This window comes from Alexandromys fortis, unplaced genomic scaffold (genome assembly GCF_014885135.2).
Source record: "Alexandromys fortis isolate MF-2015 unplaced genomic scaffold, M_Fortis_MF-2015_v1.1 scaffold_65, whole genome shotgun sequence".
Lineage (NCBI taxonomy): Eukaryota > Metazoa > Chordata > Mammalia > Rodentia > Cricetidae > Alexandromys > Alexandromys fortis.
Genome location: NW_026067986.1, coordinates 8272802 through 8289308, shown reverse-complemented (window position 1 = coordinate 8289308; position 16507 = coordinate 8272802). Strand labels below are relative to the sequence as shown.

The 16507-nt window shown below is 41.3% G+C and overlaps 2 protein-coding genes across 3 annotated transcripts in view; one reads left to right on the top strand and one right to left on the bottom strand.

Annotated features, from left to right (window-relative positions):
* The window catches only part of Ankar (ankyrin and armadillo repeat containing), a 42529-nt gene extending 27143 nt beyond the window's left edge, over positions 1-15386 (top strand). For both annotated transcript variants that reach the window (XM_050159259.1, XM_050159258.1), the window contains 8 exons: positions 2839-2945; positions 3687-3809; positions 4309-4467; positions 5133-5250; positions 6898-7007; positions 11392-11588; positions 12906-12952; positions 14230-15386. In XM_050159259.1, coding sequence (XP_050015216.1) covers positions 2839-2945; positions 3687-3809; positions 4309-4467; positions 5133-5250; positions 6898-7007; positions 11392-11588; positions 12906-12952; positions 14230-14477 — 1109 coding nt within the window. In that variant the 3' untranslated portion in view covers positions 14478-15386. The remainder of the gene's footprint in view (positions 1-2838; positions 2946-3686; positions 3810-4308; positions 4468-5132; positions 5251-6897; positions 7008-11391; positions 11589-12905; positions 12953-14229) is intronic.
* Osgepl1 (O-sialoglycoprotein endopeptidase like 1) overlaps positions 14821-16507 on the bottom strand; it is a 10494-nt gene continuing 8807 nt past the window's right edge. Inside the window, exon 7 of the mRNA XM_050159265.1 lies at positions 14821-15774. The gene's annotated coding sequence lies outside the window, so the exon portion shown is untranslated. The remainder of the gene's footprint in view (positions 15775-16507) is intronic.

Here is a 16507-nt window from a genome sequence, read left to right as displayed (position 1 = left end):
CCCACAACGGCTCCCTCTTTCAAGGTATCTCTTTCCTAGCTCTCCCTCTCTGTCCGTCGCCCACTCATTCTTCCGAATCCTTCATGTTCTCCTCCCCACTCCCCTGCTACTTCCTCGCTTCCCACACGGTGCCAATTTACCAAGAAGACCTTGTCTACGTCTCATTCCCAGCGGGGATCCATGTATGTCTCTTAGGGGTCTCCTTGTTTCCTGTCTTCTCTGGAGTTGTGGATTGTCGGCTGGTTATTCTTCGTTTTATGTCTAATATCCACTTATGAGTGAGTACAGACTGTGTTTGTCTTTCTGTGTCTGACTTCCCTCATTCAGGATTTTTTTTTTTTCTGGTTCCATTCATTTCCCTGCAAATTTCAAAATGCCATTTTTTTTAACCTCTGAATAGTACTCCATTGTGTAAATGTACTACCTTTTCTTCATCCGTTCTTTGGTTGAGGGGCATCTAGGTTATTTCCAGGTTCTGGCTATTACGAATAATGCTGATATGAACATAGTTGAGCAAATGTCCTTGTGGTATAGGTTTGCGTCCTTTGGGTATATGCCCAATAGTGGTATTGCTGTGTCTTGAGGTAGATCAATTGCCAGTTTTTTGAGAAAATGCCATACTGATTTCCAAAGTGGCTGTACAAGTTTTCACTCCCATCAGCAATGGGGGAGTGTTCCCCTTACTCCGCATTCTCTCTAGCATAAACTGTTTATGAATGTTTTTGATCTTAGCTATTCTGACTGGGGTAAGATGGTATCTCAGAGTCATTTTGATTTGCATTTCCCTGATTGCTAAGGATGTTAAGCAGTTCCTTAAGTGCCTTTTGGCCATTAGAGATTCCCCTGTTGAGAATTCACTGTTTAGATCTGTACAAATTTTTAATTAGATTATTTGATATTTTGACATCTAGTTTTTTGAGTTCTTGGTATATTTTAGAGACCAGCCCTCTGTCCAAGTTGGGGTTGGTGAAGATTTTTTTTTCCCCACTCTGAAGGTTACCATTTTGTCTTGCTGACTGTGTCCTTTGCCTTACAGGAGTCCCATTTATTAACTGTTGCTCTCAGGGTCTGTATTCCTACTGTTCTTTCCAGGAATTGCTCTCCTGTGCCAGTGAGTTCAGGGCTACTTCTCACTGTCCCTTCTGAGCCTCAGGGTGGCTGCATTTATGTTGAGGTCTTTGCTCCATTTGGACTTGAGTTTTGTGCTTGGGGATAGATATGGATCTATTTGCCTTCTTCTACATGTTGACATCCAGTTACACCAGCACCATGTGTCGAAGATGCTTTCTTTTTCCCATTGTATCATCTTAGCTTCCTTGTCAAAAACCAGATAGGTGTTCATAAGTGTGTGGATTAATGTCAGGGCCTTCAGTTCTATTCCATTGGTCCACCTGTCTGCTTTTGTGCCAACACCAAGCTGTTTTCATGACTATAGCTACGGTGATGCCATCTATCTAAATATATCCTTTTAGCCTTGAAAGCATACTAATATGACTATACGTGTGATTGTTATAGATGCCTAGCTACTAACCTGTATTTTGAAGTATACATTACATTTTTAAATAATACTCCACACAAGAGTAGACACATACATACAGCTTAACAAAAATAACCTTAAATTTGTACCAATAAAACAAAATCCATACCAATGAAAAATATTTTGAGATTAATAGGTGTTTTTTAGATTAATTAAGTAGATTCAATAATCTGCCCTTTATCTCATCATTTTTATATTAGGTCCCCATTTTTCCTCTAGAAAGAGATCTTTGAATTTAACTTGTTTGTCTAGCTTTTTTTCCTGACTGTGAATCAATAGCAATTTGTAACCAACCCCCCATAAATTATAACAAACATCTATAAACAATCTTCCATCTCTTGTTTCCACTCTGTATCTGGCTAGTGATTCTGCCTTTCTTCTTCCCAGAGTCCTCTCTGTCCCCAGAAAACCCACCTAACCTCTTCCTGCCTAGAGATTGGCCATTCAGTTCCTTATTAAACTAGCTAGAAGGAGCCTTGGCAAAAACACATCTTCACAGTGTAAAGAAATATTCCACAGCAAACATACACACATACATACATACATATACACATACATACATATACACATACACACACACAAATACATATATAAGATAGGTGTTGCTCATTCTACTCCCCCTAGTTAAACTTTACAAAAAAACAATATGTGGGTGGCTCTTCATCACTTTTCACAGATGCCTAAACTTGTATTTTTATTTAAGTATATAAACTTACTATATTTATATCTACATAGTGCACATGATACTATATTTAAATATATAGAACTAATATATATGCACTCTTAGACAAAACAAAATTAAATTGTTTATGCATATTCACAAAAATGAGATTGCGTTTTCTCCTGATATTAGATTGCAATGTAAAATACAGAGTGTTAGAAAGGAAGACAATGTGTGTTTTTAGTATATGCACTTTATGAAAGCTAGAAATTTTAACGCAGTGATTAGTCATTTTTGTAGATAAGAAACTTTTCATAGAAAATACTGGCTATAAACTTGAGTGCCAGAATATATTTTTAACCAATGATGGTTCTTAGAATGAATGTAGCAGTTTTCAAATTTATGTGCTATGTCTCTTATTATAAAATTATCTATAGTTCTAGTAGTGAATCTCCATGTTTATTCTGTCCTTTAAAAAAAAATCAAAGTATTGAAATAGAGCCAATATACTATGTTTTTAAAGTCTGTTAGCCATATTGCTTTAAGATAGTTTATCCATCAAAATCCAGCCAAGTTTGACTCTCCAATTTAAAAATGGAGCAAAAACATGACCTCAGTGACCTATGGGAGCTTTTTACAGGTGTGGCCCACACAAGCAATCCCTTGAGTCAACAGTTCGTCGTGGAGGAGAATGCCTTTCCTGTACTCATTCAGCTACTAAGAAGTCACCCTTCACTTAACATTAAGGTGTTTTCAAGGCTTTCTTTCTTTTTGTTTTGTTTTGTTTTGTTTTGTTTTGTTTTGTTTTTCGAGACAGGGTTTCTCTGTGGCTTTTGGTTCCTGTCCTGGAACTAGCTCTGTAGACCAGGCTGGCCTCGAACTCACAGAGATCCGCCTGCCTCTGCCTCCCGAGTGCTGGGATTAAAGGCGTGCGATATAGAGCAGTTTTAAGAAGAATTTGTACCTTAGATTATGTGGGTTTACAAGCATAACAATTTAACTTTTAAAACAAAATTCTAAAAGTTTTAAATCTGAAAATATTGATGTAGGAATTATTATTTTCTTCTACTATGACATGAAAGTCTTATGCACTTAGTCCTTGGTTATTTTTCCTTAGCCTTTAAACCCATACTAGTAAATATTTGAAAATTATGTTTAGATGTGGAAGGGATACAATTACATACGTTAGATTTTACAGTACCTCTGAACATGCCTTGCTGTCCCTAGAACACCTCCCAACCCAGCACCTTCAGGAGATGTAAGATGACCTCTGGTCATAGAGGACATGGAAATTTCCTGGCCATTAAAATCTATGAACGACACCCTCCAGAGGCTGGGTCACACTAACTGGAGTCATAGAATTATAATCAACACATTGTGCCTTAAACACTTTATGATTCCACAACCTAGCCTGTGCAAATATTTACGTACTATATATTCTTCTGTAATGTGTGAATGAAACATAATTTTTGAAAACCACATCTTTAGGTTGAAGTGGCATTTTCTTTGGCATGCATCGTCCTAGGGAATGACTTGCTGCAGAAAGAGTTACAAGAAAAGGAAGGGTTTCAGTATTCCGATGTCCTTTATCTTCTTCACTCAAAAGACAAGGTAGGACTTTGACTCCTTCAGAGTGCTCACGTAGGGGAAACGGCTCTAAGAAAACGCAATCAGTTACCACCAAGCATTCCCCAAGGCAGCATGCAAGCAATTTATTTAAGAGAATATACTTTGTTGGTCATGAGTTTGTGATAATATGGTTCCAAATTTTTCATAGTTGCCACATGTCTTCCGTGATGTGCACAGTTTTAATGCGTGGTAAAATCTCTGTCCTGAATCAAACCCTTCGTTTAATTGCATGCCCTTCCAATCCCCCATCATTCTCTTCTTACCCAGAGAACACGAAGGCTTCGGAAATGTCACGTGGTGAAGACAGCTTTCCCAAGGCAGCTAATATGAGGCAGTTATTTTTCTTTAAAAAAAAAAAATTCTCCCAACGATGTCCTATTTCTCGTCTTGATGAAAATGAGATGCATCTTAGTAGGTGATAACTCAAAACGCAGCGAATAACAAAGCAAGTGAAAATTGTTGGTGTTTCTCCTCTCCCTAGGACATCTGCCTGAGAGCCGGTTACGCGCTGACTCTTTTCGCCTACAACAACCGTTTTCAACAGTACTTAATACTGGAAAAAGGAATGATAACTTTATCCATTTTTGAGCCTTTTCTTCAGTCCAAAGTTGAAACCGAGAGGGCTATGGCAGCATTTCAGGTACCCAGGTCCCTAGCATTTCCCACTAGCAAGCACGTTGTCTCGGTGAGCACTTCTCTACTGGGGATTCAGAAAAATGTTGACGCATTTATGAAATCGAGTATTCTCCGCACCAGCCCCTCCACCTCACGAGAAGCCCATTATTAAAACTTCTGTGTTTCTATAGAATCTCTCAAGTTGCGTCTCATGCCCACCACAATCCTGTGAGGCCCATAGCAGGTCTTTTAATCACACTATGTTCACAGCAACTATGTGGTTGGTTTTGACGTGGTGGCGTCGAATGTCAGCTTAGGGCATGGCCTCTTCCATTGGCATCGGTATTTAGGCTCCTCTCTGTTTTATGCTTACTCTTCAGAGCTTCTCAATCCTATAGCCTTGTGAAGTATTTTTTTTTTTCTTCAAATTCAAGGTCACACGCTGCAAGAAATGCAGAAAGAATAACGTGGCCCTTGTGGCCATTGCGGCCATGGCTATGAGCATTTCAGGGGAAGTACTTTAACTCTGTCTTTTCATCCATCACATCTCTTTTATTGGAGCCTACCAAACGTCCCCTCTGACCCCTAAAATGCCCCCAAATCGTAAATGATTAAGAGAACCTGAGTAGCAAACAGTCACCAATTCTATGGTTTTTTTTTTTTTTTTTTTTTTGGTTTGCTCTCTTTTAGATTATCGTGTTAGCGAAGGTCATTGTAGACGTGGACCATATTACTTTGTCGGCAAGAGGTGTTAATATTTTAGTTGACAGTCTGTATTCAACCCACATTCCTACTATCGTCTTGACAGGTAAGAAACAGCTAACAAAACAAAACAAAACAACAACAACAAAAAAAAAAAAAACAATAAAAAAAAGTATAATGGCCTCCACACAAAGGAACATGGGTTCGCGTTCAAAGACAGATCATAAAAATATTTTAGTTCACAATCTCAACAATACGAAAATACATCAAATTCCCCGTTGCACAGTTTCAAGCAACACTACTTGGAAACACTGAGCAGGTCTGCATGGGGCAGTGGGCGTCAGCATTCACTCTGTACCCTGCGCGGAACCATAGGGGTCCACCCTGCTTACTGAACAGGGTGGCAGTAACCCTCAGCACCGCTCCTTTATGTTCCTAATAATTATGTCAAACTTCTGATCATCTTCTAGACTATAAAGTAAGAGTTTGAATATGCACCATCAAGAAAAACTTTGCACTCTGATTTTCAATAGTCGTGGCAGATTTACACTGATGTGCTTTGTGTTTCTTTTGAAAGTATACATTCTGTTACTCAAATTTTTTGATTTATTATAATTTATTTATATTTATTATATTATTCTTTGCATGAGTACTTTGGTTGCAAGTTTGTATTGCAGTACCTGTGTGCCTGTTGCCTATGGGTCAGAAGAGGGTGTTGGATCCACTAAGACTGGAGTTATAGATAGCTGTGAGTCATCACGTGGGCACAGGGAATTGAACCCAGGTCTTCTCTAAGATCAACAGCTGTCCTTAACCACTGAGACATGTCTTTAATTCCAGCTCACTAGAGGCAGAGACAGGTGGAGCTCTGTGAGTTTGAGGCTAGAGTGGTCTACACAGTGAGTTCTAGGACAGCCATGGTTATGGAGAGAGACCCTGTCTCAAAGAACAAACAAACAAACAAAAATAAAGAAATACAACCCAGCTAAGAAAAATAGGGCACTAGTTCTCTTGACACAGTGTTATCTAAGTATATCCACTTCAAGCTTACCCATGCTGGTAACAATAGGTGATAAGGAATATTTAACCAAGCTACCATTCACAGCTACATAAACAGTTTCAGAGTGATAGTCTGTGAATCCTAGCAAAATAAATAAAACATCAAGTTTATTACTAACTTCACCAGTGGCTGTAGGGGAAACACGTATTTTGGAGTCCGTCTGCTTAGAGAGGAAGACAATCGCTCAGTGGAAACTTTAGGACACCAGGTAGGAAAACGTGTCTGGAAGGAAATTTAATAGTCGTAGTTTTTGATTTTGGTTCATGATCTCTTATTTAATAAGATATGCCTTATTTTATTTGCTTTCAAATATTAATTTTCTCCATCTGAAAGAATGCATATCACGTCCAGACATAAGTTCAGAGGAAACACTTATGCACATAAAATGAATACATTTTATAAAAGCTTAACAACCGGAAAGCAGTGGATATATTTCTGAAGTCTGGAAAACAGAAAGCTTCTGACTTGAAAATGTGCCATTCTTCCAAGTTCCAGTACACGTGACGGAAAATCTGTCAACTACGTGAACAACTGTTCCACATTTCCTTGTGCATGTTTCTCTTCCCTTGGTTCTTGATTTAACAGAGAGGTTGTGTAGTATAAACTTTTCAAAGTACCATGTACAAGTGGAAAAGCAACATGTCTGTTATCAGCTGTGGATCATATAAGCACTTTTCTTTGTTTGGATTCTAGGTAACTTAATAGCTACTCTGGCTCATTCTAGAGCTGGTATCCCAGACGCTTTTATGATGGTAGGGGCCATCCAGCGGCTCTGCTACCACCTGTACTCAGGAAGAGAAGAGGTAAGCAGAAGCTAATTGCAAAATTTAATGGGCTACGAATAATAGAGTTTGCTTCTTTTACACAAAGGAATATTTTTTCCTTGGGATAGTGGATAATTCATAATGACTCAAGCATAGATGAACTTTCCAGTGTTAGTCACACCATGTCTGATATGTCCAATTCTGATTTCATATATTTTTTAAAACTTTTTCTCTCACATATTACATCCCAACCACAATTTTCTCTCCCTCCTCTCCTCCCATTCCCTCTCTCCCCCATCTACTCCTCCTGCATTTACCCTCAGAAAAAGGCAGCCCTCCTAGGGATATCAAATGAAAGTGGCGTATCAAGACATAATGAGGCTAGGTACCTCCCGTCATATTAAGACCGGACAATGTTGTTTTCAACTAAGTCTATTTTATCAGTAAAGACTTGGGAGCCAGATGTAGGGGTGAAAACCTGCTAACTCTGAGAGGCCGAGAAAGCACCTCCATTGTCCTCGTCCCAGGAAAAGGGCTTTCTCCTATCTGTCTCAAGCAAAACTACTCCACCCGGATGTCCCTCCCTTCCGCTTCCTGTGTCTCTCTCTTTGTTCTCCCTCCTGACTCCCTCTTAATCTCTCTGGTTACTTCCTCTCAACTGGTGGCTTGCTCCACCTCTCGACCTAAGGTTGATTTTATTTAACCCTTTTTACAACATTTAAGCAGAAAGCTCTTGGATTACAGGGGCATGCTAGGGCGGAGTCACACCAGACCGAGAAGCAGGGGTTCCTGGTAAATGATGCAGTGTTGGGGTTCACAGTGTGTTGGGGTTCAAAGTGTGATCGAATATCCTGCCACAGGATGAGGCAGCCCAGTGGGAGGAAGAGGCCCAGAGGCAGGCAGAAGAGTCAGAGACAGCCCCCTCTCCCATTCTCAGGAGTTCCACAAGAAAACCATGCTACAGGACTATGACATCTATGCAGAGGGTCTAGGTCAGTCTCCTGTAGGCTTCCTGACTCTTGGTTCAGTCTCTGTGATCTCCTATGAGCTCAGGTTAGTTGATTCTGTGGGTTCTTTCGTGTCCTTGACCCCTCTGGCTCCAACAATCCTTCCTCCTCCCTCTTCTGCAGGGCTCCCTGAGCTCTGTCTAATGTTTGGCTGTGGGTCTCTGCATCTGTTTGTTCCTATTCGTTGCTGGATGGAGCCGCTCTGATGACAATTATGCTAGACTCCTGTCTATGGGTATAGCAGAAGAATTTCAATAGGAGTCATTTCATTGCCTTTTTTTTTTTTTTTGCTTGTCAGCATACTTTTATTTGAACTCTGACATCTAAACAGAATTTTACAAAAGCGATATAACAACTGTAATTAAAGATTTTGAAACCATGGGACTGGAGAGATGGTTAAGAGCATGTACTGCTCTTACAGAGGACCACATTTTGGCTCCCAGCACCCATACAACTGCCTTTAATGCCAGCTCCAAGGGATCCAGTGTTCTTTTCTGGTCTCCATGGGGATGGACACACATGCACACATGCACACATGCACACATGCACACACACACAACTTTTAAAAACTTACACACAGCGTTCTACTTAGTCTCCTCACAGCATTCTGTGCACAGCGGCCTGCTTAGTCTCCTCACAGCATTCTGTGCACAGCGGCCTGCTTAGTCTCACAGCGGCCTGCACACAGCGACCTGCACACAGCGGCCTGCACACAGCGGCCTGCACACAGCGGCCTGCACACAGCGGCCTGCACACAGCGGCCTGCACACAGCGGCCTGATCAGCCTCCCCACAGCAGGCAGTAGGGAAAGAATAAGACACGCTTTAGTATCATGCTTATTAAGATGTTTAAAAAATATTTAAATCCAATACCTAGTCAAATTAATCTCCAAGCTAGATACAAAACCAAAAACCTTGAAGTGACTTGTTTTAATTATAAAATCAAGCTTTAATGACAGAACTGTTGGGGGCCCTGCCCCAGCAGGTTCAGGCCCCGAGGAAGGGGCGTCCATGCAAAGAAAAGAGTGAACCCCAGATGAGTTCCACACAAATGGTGGTCCCAAGTAGCTTGAGCCATATTTATTTATACTTAAAACAAAGATTTTTTTCCCAACTTTTAAATCAAACCAACTTATAAACAAAAAACAATGCTCAGTATTTTGCTAGCTTGGCTAAATAGGCATACATTCTTTCTCTTTTCTTTCTCTTTTTCTTTCTTTCCTCCTCCTCCTTCTCCTCCTCTTCTTCTTCTTCTTCTTCTTCTTCTTCTTCTTCTTCTTCTTCTTCTTCTTCTTCTTCTTCAGAAAGGGTGTAGTTTTGGAACCTGTCCCGGAACTCGCTCTGTAAATCAGGCTGGCCTCGAACTCATAGAGATCCATGAGTGCTGGGATTAAAGGCGTACATACATTCAGCTAGACATACATTCTCTTTTTGTTGTTTTGTTTTTCAAGACAGGGTTTCTCTGTAGCTTTGGATCCTGTCCTGGAACTAGCTCTTGTAGTCCAGGATAGCTTTGAACTCACAGAGATCCACCTGCCGCTGCCTCCCTAGGGCTGCGATGAAGGGCGTGCACCACCACCGCCCAGCTAGGCATACAGCCTTAAGAACAACAACAATGCCATTCAAAACTTAATGAAGCAAATTTACAGAAAAGGGGCAAATTGCCATAAGCTGCTTGCATATGGTTCAACTGTATTCCTCTCACTCGTCCCTGGTCCTACAAAAGCATCCTACATGCCTACGGAAAAGTGTCCTAAAACCTCTTTATAAAGGGTGAACTTGGGTAAGACACTCTTTTCCCACCCCATTCTTAATGTTTGCTCCCAGAACTCTTTGATGTGGTTAATGTCCCCTCTGATGCATTGGTTCCCAAAGAATTTTTAGGGGAAAATAATTGAGGAAAAAAGGGGGGGGGGCTTTCTGGGAATGATTACATCTGTTCTAAGTGTGACTGACAAAGCCAAACCAAAACCTCCAAGAGAATCAGCAACATTATAAGAGAGGAGAGAGCCTGCAGGTTGTGTGGTCCCAGCAAAGTCTGTGCTGCCCTGAGGTTCACTGGTCCTTGTTGAGTGAGAGAGAGACTGTCTCCGTGGGCTCTTCCCCTAAAAATTCTTTGGGAACCAATGCTTCTCAGGTTTTTTATTTGGAAACACCGGTTGTCCCTCCAGACCCTGGGGACCTCTCTGATTCGATGCTGACAGAATCGGGACTGGAGGCAATGAAAGTTAATAAAGCAGCGGAGGACACTTTTCCCCAGACTCAGGTCCAACAGACCTTTCCGCAGAAGTAGCTAGTTAGAGTCTGAGCTAGATAATTTTGGTTAGGTTTTTGAGAATACCATACCAAGTGTTCCGTTGTATTCACCCCTTCACCTCTCCCGCTTTCCCCCTACCCATTCCCATGCTCCTACCCACACAACTTTGAGTCCTTTTTAAAAGCCCATCAAGGCCAATTGGTGCTGCTCAAATATCCTGAACGTGGGTCTTCCACTGGGGTGTAGTTGACTTACCAGAAGCTACTAAACTCTCAGAGAAAAACCCCTCTCCCTATCCCAGCAACGCACAATTGCCAATAGCTCCATGGCCGTGGGTGGGACTGTGTGCCCAACTCCCCTCTCCACGCTGGGATTTGGTCTCCATGCGTGCACAGGCTTTGTGCACGCTACTGAAGCTACTCTGTGTTTCCCTAGAGCCGCCGTGCTGTGTGCAGAAGGCACTGTCCCCTGTAGTCACTTCCCGTCATTTCTGCTGCAATTATCCCTGCGCCTTCAGAGCCCGTTCTTGGGGGAGGCCTCTAGTTTGTTCCCCGACCGCCCTGCCTCGAAACAATCACTCAGAAACTATATTATTTGCAACACCGTTTGGCCAGTAGCTTAAGCGTATTTCAAGCCAGCTCTTATATCCTAAACTAACCCATTTCTATTCATCTATGTATCACCACGTGGCCGTGGCTTACCGGCAAGGTGGTCTGTCTCCTGCAGGTGGCCACATGACTTCTCCTGACTCCTCCTGCTCTCTCTATATATCCTTTCTGGCCTGGCTATAGTCTGCTAAGCCCTTGGCCAAAAGCAGCTTTATTCATTAACCAATGAAAGCAACACATATACAGAAGGACTTCCCACACCAGCCCTTTGCTTAAGAAGTCTCTTCTCATAAAATTGTGACAAACCTATTTTGAAATAGAGAAATTCTACACATGCTACCTACAGGACACAGTCCACCCATATGTTGATTAAAAATTCAAAGTGAATGCTGAGACTTGAACCCAAAACAATGTTCAGAAAGTGTATATGAATATATTTACCTCTGGCGAATGGCATGCTTTAAAACAGTCAAAATAGCAAATTTTAGGTCCGTTATATTTTTATCATAACAAAACATCAGGAAAACGTGAAAAAGCCTCTTGTGATTTCAGGTTCGCACAGCGTGTTCCTGCGCCCTTGGCTACCTAACTTACAATGCCTATGCGTTCCGCATCCTGCTGGCTGAGTGCAGGAACAAGCCTAACCAGTTCCTGCGGATAATGAACAACATCAGCAGAGACGCCAAGATTAACCCTGCCTTCCTGAAGGAGTTCCAGATGCAGCAAAGCGTGGGGCTTCCATCCTTAAGGTATCGTCTTAATAAGAAATGGCACTAGTGACATTTAGTGCCCGCAAGTGCGCTCATGTGTTTGTGCATTCTTGACGTGCATGGGTACCCTGTGGGTATAAACTTAACCTTGAACGTTCATTGGCAAAGCCCGCTTTTGTTTACTTTGGAACGCCGAGAGTCTTCTGTTTTGACCCGTGGCAGCAGGTTTCTGTTTAAGGGTTAGTGTTAAGTGCTCAGCGTCTTAACTCACTTCAGCTGCTCTGTTCCACCCAGGGAAACAGTCAAGTTCACTTGCCCAGCCTGGAGACAAGCTGGGGCTATGTAGAGGCTGGTTGATGTAGTCAGCTGTGTGTACGCAGACCTAGGCCCAGGAAAGATCCGATTTGTTAGAACTGTTTCTGAGAAGTGTGCTACAAAACAGAAAGTCCTGTTTCAAATTAGGACGAAAAGGAAGGTTGCAACAGTTACTGCGGTCAGAGATCCATAGACATGGGCCACAGTTGATGCTACCACTCGGTTGGGGAAAATCTGGATGAGATTGGACCCATGTTTTCTAGAAATCCAAGCAGCATAAAGGGCGGAGTTCTGGCGTAAGAGGCAGCAGCTAAAACAACACACTGGCTGAAGTTTGGGCGTCTGTCAAGCATTTTGCTCAACTGATTCTTTCTCAATGTCACAGTTTCATTAGAACCTAAGTCTTTAAAATAGGGGGTGAAAAAAATCTTACTGTGAACAAAGCTGAATTATGAGTCTTTCCAAGTAGGAAAACATTCATGTAAGAGCTACTCAAGATAAATTATTACTCTGATACAAGGGAAGGAGACCCAAATGTACACTGTGGTTATATAAGTCAATTTTAAGTATAGGAAAAGGTAAGTCTATTTCAAGAATCCTTTAAAAACTAAATATGCAAAATTAGTTACATAAATTAATATAAAACACAATCTGAACTTTGGTTATAATAATTTGTTAAATTATTTTTTTCATAAATTTAATTTAGTACAAATGATTTGTACTTTGTACATTCCCATAGCACTGTGGGAAATGGAAAATTTCTCCTATTCAATTTTATCTGCCTCAAAGTTCGGTTTGAGTTCCTTCTTTCCATCACCTCAAACTTAATAATTATTCCATTTTAGATGTATTTAGTGCTTGAAATGAGTAAACAAGTGATCAAATATAAGGTATCTGCAGGTAGCATGCATGCAGTCTTATACATGTATGACAGAGACCATTAGGCCCCTGAACATGGTACCTAGAATCTTTCTTTATTCATGGTTTTCTGGGTATATACACTATGTCTTCATTTAATTATTTGATACTTTCTCCTTTTAGCCTGGAAAAGAATGGAGGACCATCTGTAATTCCTGTCTTTAAAAAAGGTAGTAGTTTTTCTTTTCTTTCTTTAATGCCCGCTATTCCCAGCAGTCTGTAATTCTGCTTTAGGGTTTCTTTTGCTCTGATTAAAACAAACACCAGACCAAATGAAAAGGATTTATTTCACCTTACATCTTACAGCCAGTCATCCAGGGAAATGAGGGCAGGAACTCAAGGCAGGAACTGGTGCAGAAGCCATGGACAAGAGCCGATTTCTGCCTTACTCAAGTTTCCTTTCTTACACACCCAGTAGCACTTAGCCGGGGGCAGCACCAGCCACAATGGGCAGGACCCTCCCACATCAATCAGAAATGAAGAAAATGCCCACAGGTTTGCCTATGGGCCAGTGTTATAGAAGCATTTTTTTTCCCCCGTTATGGCTAGGTTTGTGTCAAGATAACCTACCAACCAGCAATCCTATCTTTTAAAGTTAAAAATGTGGAGACAACCCTCCAGAAAACATCTGGTCTGTAATTCCACACACAGAAGACACCTTTCCTTTATAAGTCTGCATGAATCATTTAAGGTCTTCCCTACTATCCAATGCCACAGAATTCTCTGGCAGGATGGAGCAGTGGGTAAGAGTACCTGGCCACAAGCCTAATGACCTGAGTTTGTTCCTCAGAACCTATGTGGCGGGAAGGAGCTCCAAGCCAGTGGAGATGGGGTTACAGGAGGTTGTGCATGGCCTTGTATGCATGCTGGGGACGCAGTACGGGCTCTGCAATGGCACTGCATGCAATCAACAGCCGAGCCCCCTAGCCAAGGCCTTATTAGGTCTGCAACGGGGAATAAACACGAATTACTTTCATGCACAGCTTAAATCTGCCAACCTTAGAAAGGGCAACGTCAGAGTACCCTATGTGGTGGGTACATTTATGATGTCACCAGTTCAGAAAGAGAGCAGGAGACAGAGGCATGCCGGGCTTAGAGGACGGCCCGGTGGTTAAGAGCAAATGCAGCCCTTCTAGAAGGCCTGAGTTGGGTTCCCAGCATCCACGTGCGGCTCACAGCCACCTCTAAGTCCAGTTCTGAGGAATGGGACACACTCATCCAGCCTCAGTGGGCACCCACACAGTGCATGCATCCACACTGGTGTGCACGCGTGTGCACGTACACACAAAATAATTTCTCTAAAAAGAGAAAAGGAGCATTTATTCAGGAGTATCTGCAGGGAGCTGGTATCCATTTTAGTCAGGCAAAGAAAATCGTAAGTAATCAATCATATTATAGTTGGGGCCCTGGACTCCAGAGCCGTTTACCTGTGGCCTCTTACTTCCAGGGAAAGAACACCGAAGGAAAGCAAGACCGAAAATCCAACCAAAGGATTCTCTGACTTTAATTCCTCCCTTAACTAACTTCATGGGGCTCTTCAGGACGCCCAAGAACACCAATGTTTACCACAACATTTTCTCTTTTTCATCTGGCATTTCATCCGATATCATAAACGTATCAAGACCAAGAATAGTGTGTTTGAACAAGCTTAAGCACCAAGAGCAGAAAGCCAATCCAGAGCCCACAGAAAGCTAGTAATTAAAAAAAAAAAGCATTTGAACATGAAATGATTCTTGAGTGGTCTTTCAGGGGACGAAGTCTGTGTTGTTCGAATGGAAGGGCTTTATGTTTACTGAACAGATCTTCTTTTCAGTGTTTCGCATGGAATTTAACATCAGGTTAGTTATTGCTTCAAAAAAGTAAGTAGAATTTCTGTAGATGATGCCTCCACTCACACCTACAAGATTTATCAACTGTCATGAGCAGGTAATATATTTGTATATTGTTATGTCTGCATCATGAGCTCCTCCCACCCCCCCATGCCCAGAAACCACCAGGAGTCCGAGTTTGTATGCAAAAGCAAAGAGCCTTTATTGCTAGCTTTAGCTTGGGATCTCCATTTGTCCTGTCTTGAAAAACCAAAAACCAAAAACAAAACAGAGTGAGTTCCAGGTCAGTCAAAGCCACACGAAGAAATCCTGTCTTGAAAAACAAAAAAACAAACAAAACAAAGTAAAACCCACCAAAAAGTTAAGAAGTTATCAAATGATAAGACACCCTCATTTTCTCAGTGTCATTAAGGGTAATTCTTGAAGTTTATTAATTTTATTATTAAGCCTCTAATCACGAACAACCAAGCCTTGAGGTAGCTTCAGGTGGGCTCAAGATATTTCGTATACAACCACAGACACTTTCTGAGAAACTAGCCAGATTATCCTGACAACAGTATTTCTCCTGAAGAATCACTGCCAACTTTAAAAAAAATATATTTTGTTGAAATAAATTTTAATAAAATAGTCTAGCGGTTTCTCCTCTCCACACTCCCCTGCCCAGTCACCTCCACAACTTTTCTTTTTCTCTTTAGAGAACAAATAAGCAAATGACAAACCCTCCAAATAAACTAGAATTTAAAAAAAAACATAAAAGACACACACACACACAAACCTCACACAAACACGAACTTGGAACCACATTATAAAGGCAAAAGAACAGTAAAACAAACAAAAATGCCCAAACAAAGCCATGAGAGACAAAAAGTCTACAAAAATACTATTGAGTGAGTTCACTCTGTGTTGGTCATCTACTGCTGGGCATAGAGCCTATCCCCAAGTGTGGCTCATATAGCCAGTTAGACTCCACTGGAGAAAAATCATCTTTCCTTTGCAAGTGGATTATCAGTTGGAGACAGTTTGTTGGTTAGGGAACATAAGTTCATGTCCACTTCTGTAAAGAGAGACTACTCACTCGTTTCCCTACCCAGGATCGTGGGTTCGTGCCCATTTGGGCGCCAACTGTAGGTAGCAACTGTTGGTTCGTTTTTTGTCACCCATATCTGAAAATAATCACACAGAAACTATATTATAACACTGCTTGGTCTATTAGCTCAGGCTTTTTATAAACTAACATCTTAAGTTAACCCACTTATATTACAAGGCTGTGGCTTACTAGGTAAAGTTCCAGCATCTGTCTCCTTTAAAAAATTAAGATTTATTATCATCTTTAAAAATTTTATGTCTATGAGTGTTTTGCTTGCATTTATGTTTGTGTTCCACATGCGTGCTTGGTGCCCTAGGAGGTCGGAAAAGGATGCTGGATCCACTGGAACTAGAGGTATGGACACTCGTGAGCCACAAGAAGTATTCTTAACCACTGAGTCCATCTGCAGCCCCAGTAGGAATGTGCTTACAGCCCCAAACAGTAGATAGCTACTTTAGACACAAAAAAAAAATTGATAAATTTACACTATCTGCAATACCAAGTTTCAGAGAAAATTATCCAAAACAAGCCTTTCTCATCTCGTTTATTTTCATCCTAGTAAACACAATTAAAAAAAAATCATGGGTGTGAAAGTATGTGGCCCAATTAGACAAGAATTAAAGTACATAGTCGTCTTCTAAGCATGACACCTAATAACTTGCTCAAATGGTAATCCATATTCTGTTGGCCAGGTTTTGTCATACCTCAGGGGCCTGGCGCCTGGTTTGATTTTACAACTGCTCCCATTGAAGAAGTTAGTCCACTATTTGGGGCCAGAAATCAAAAGAAGCACTGTATTTCTCCCAAAG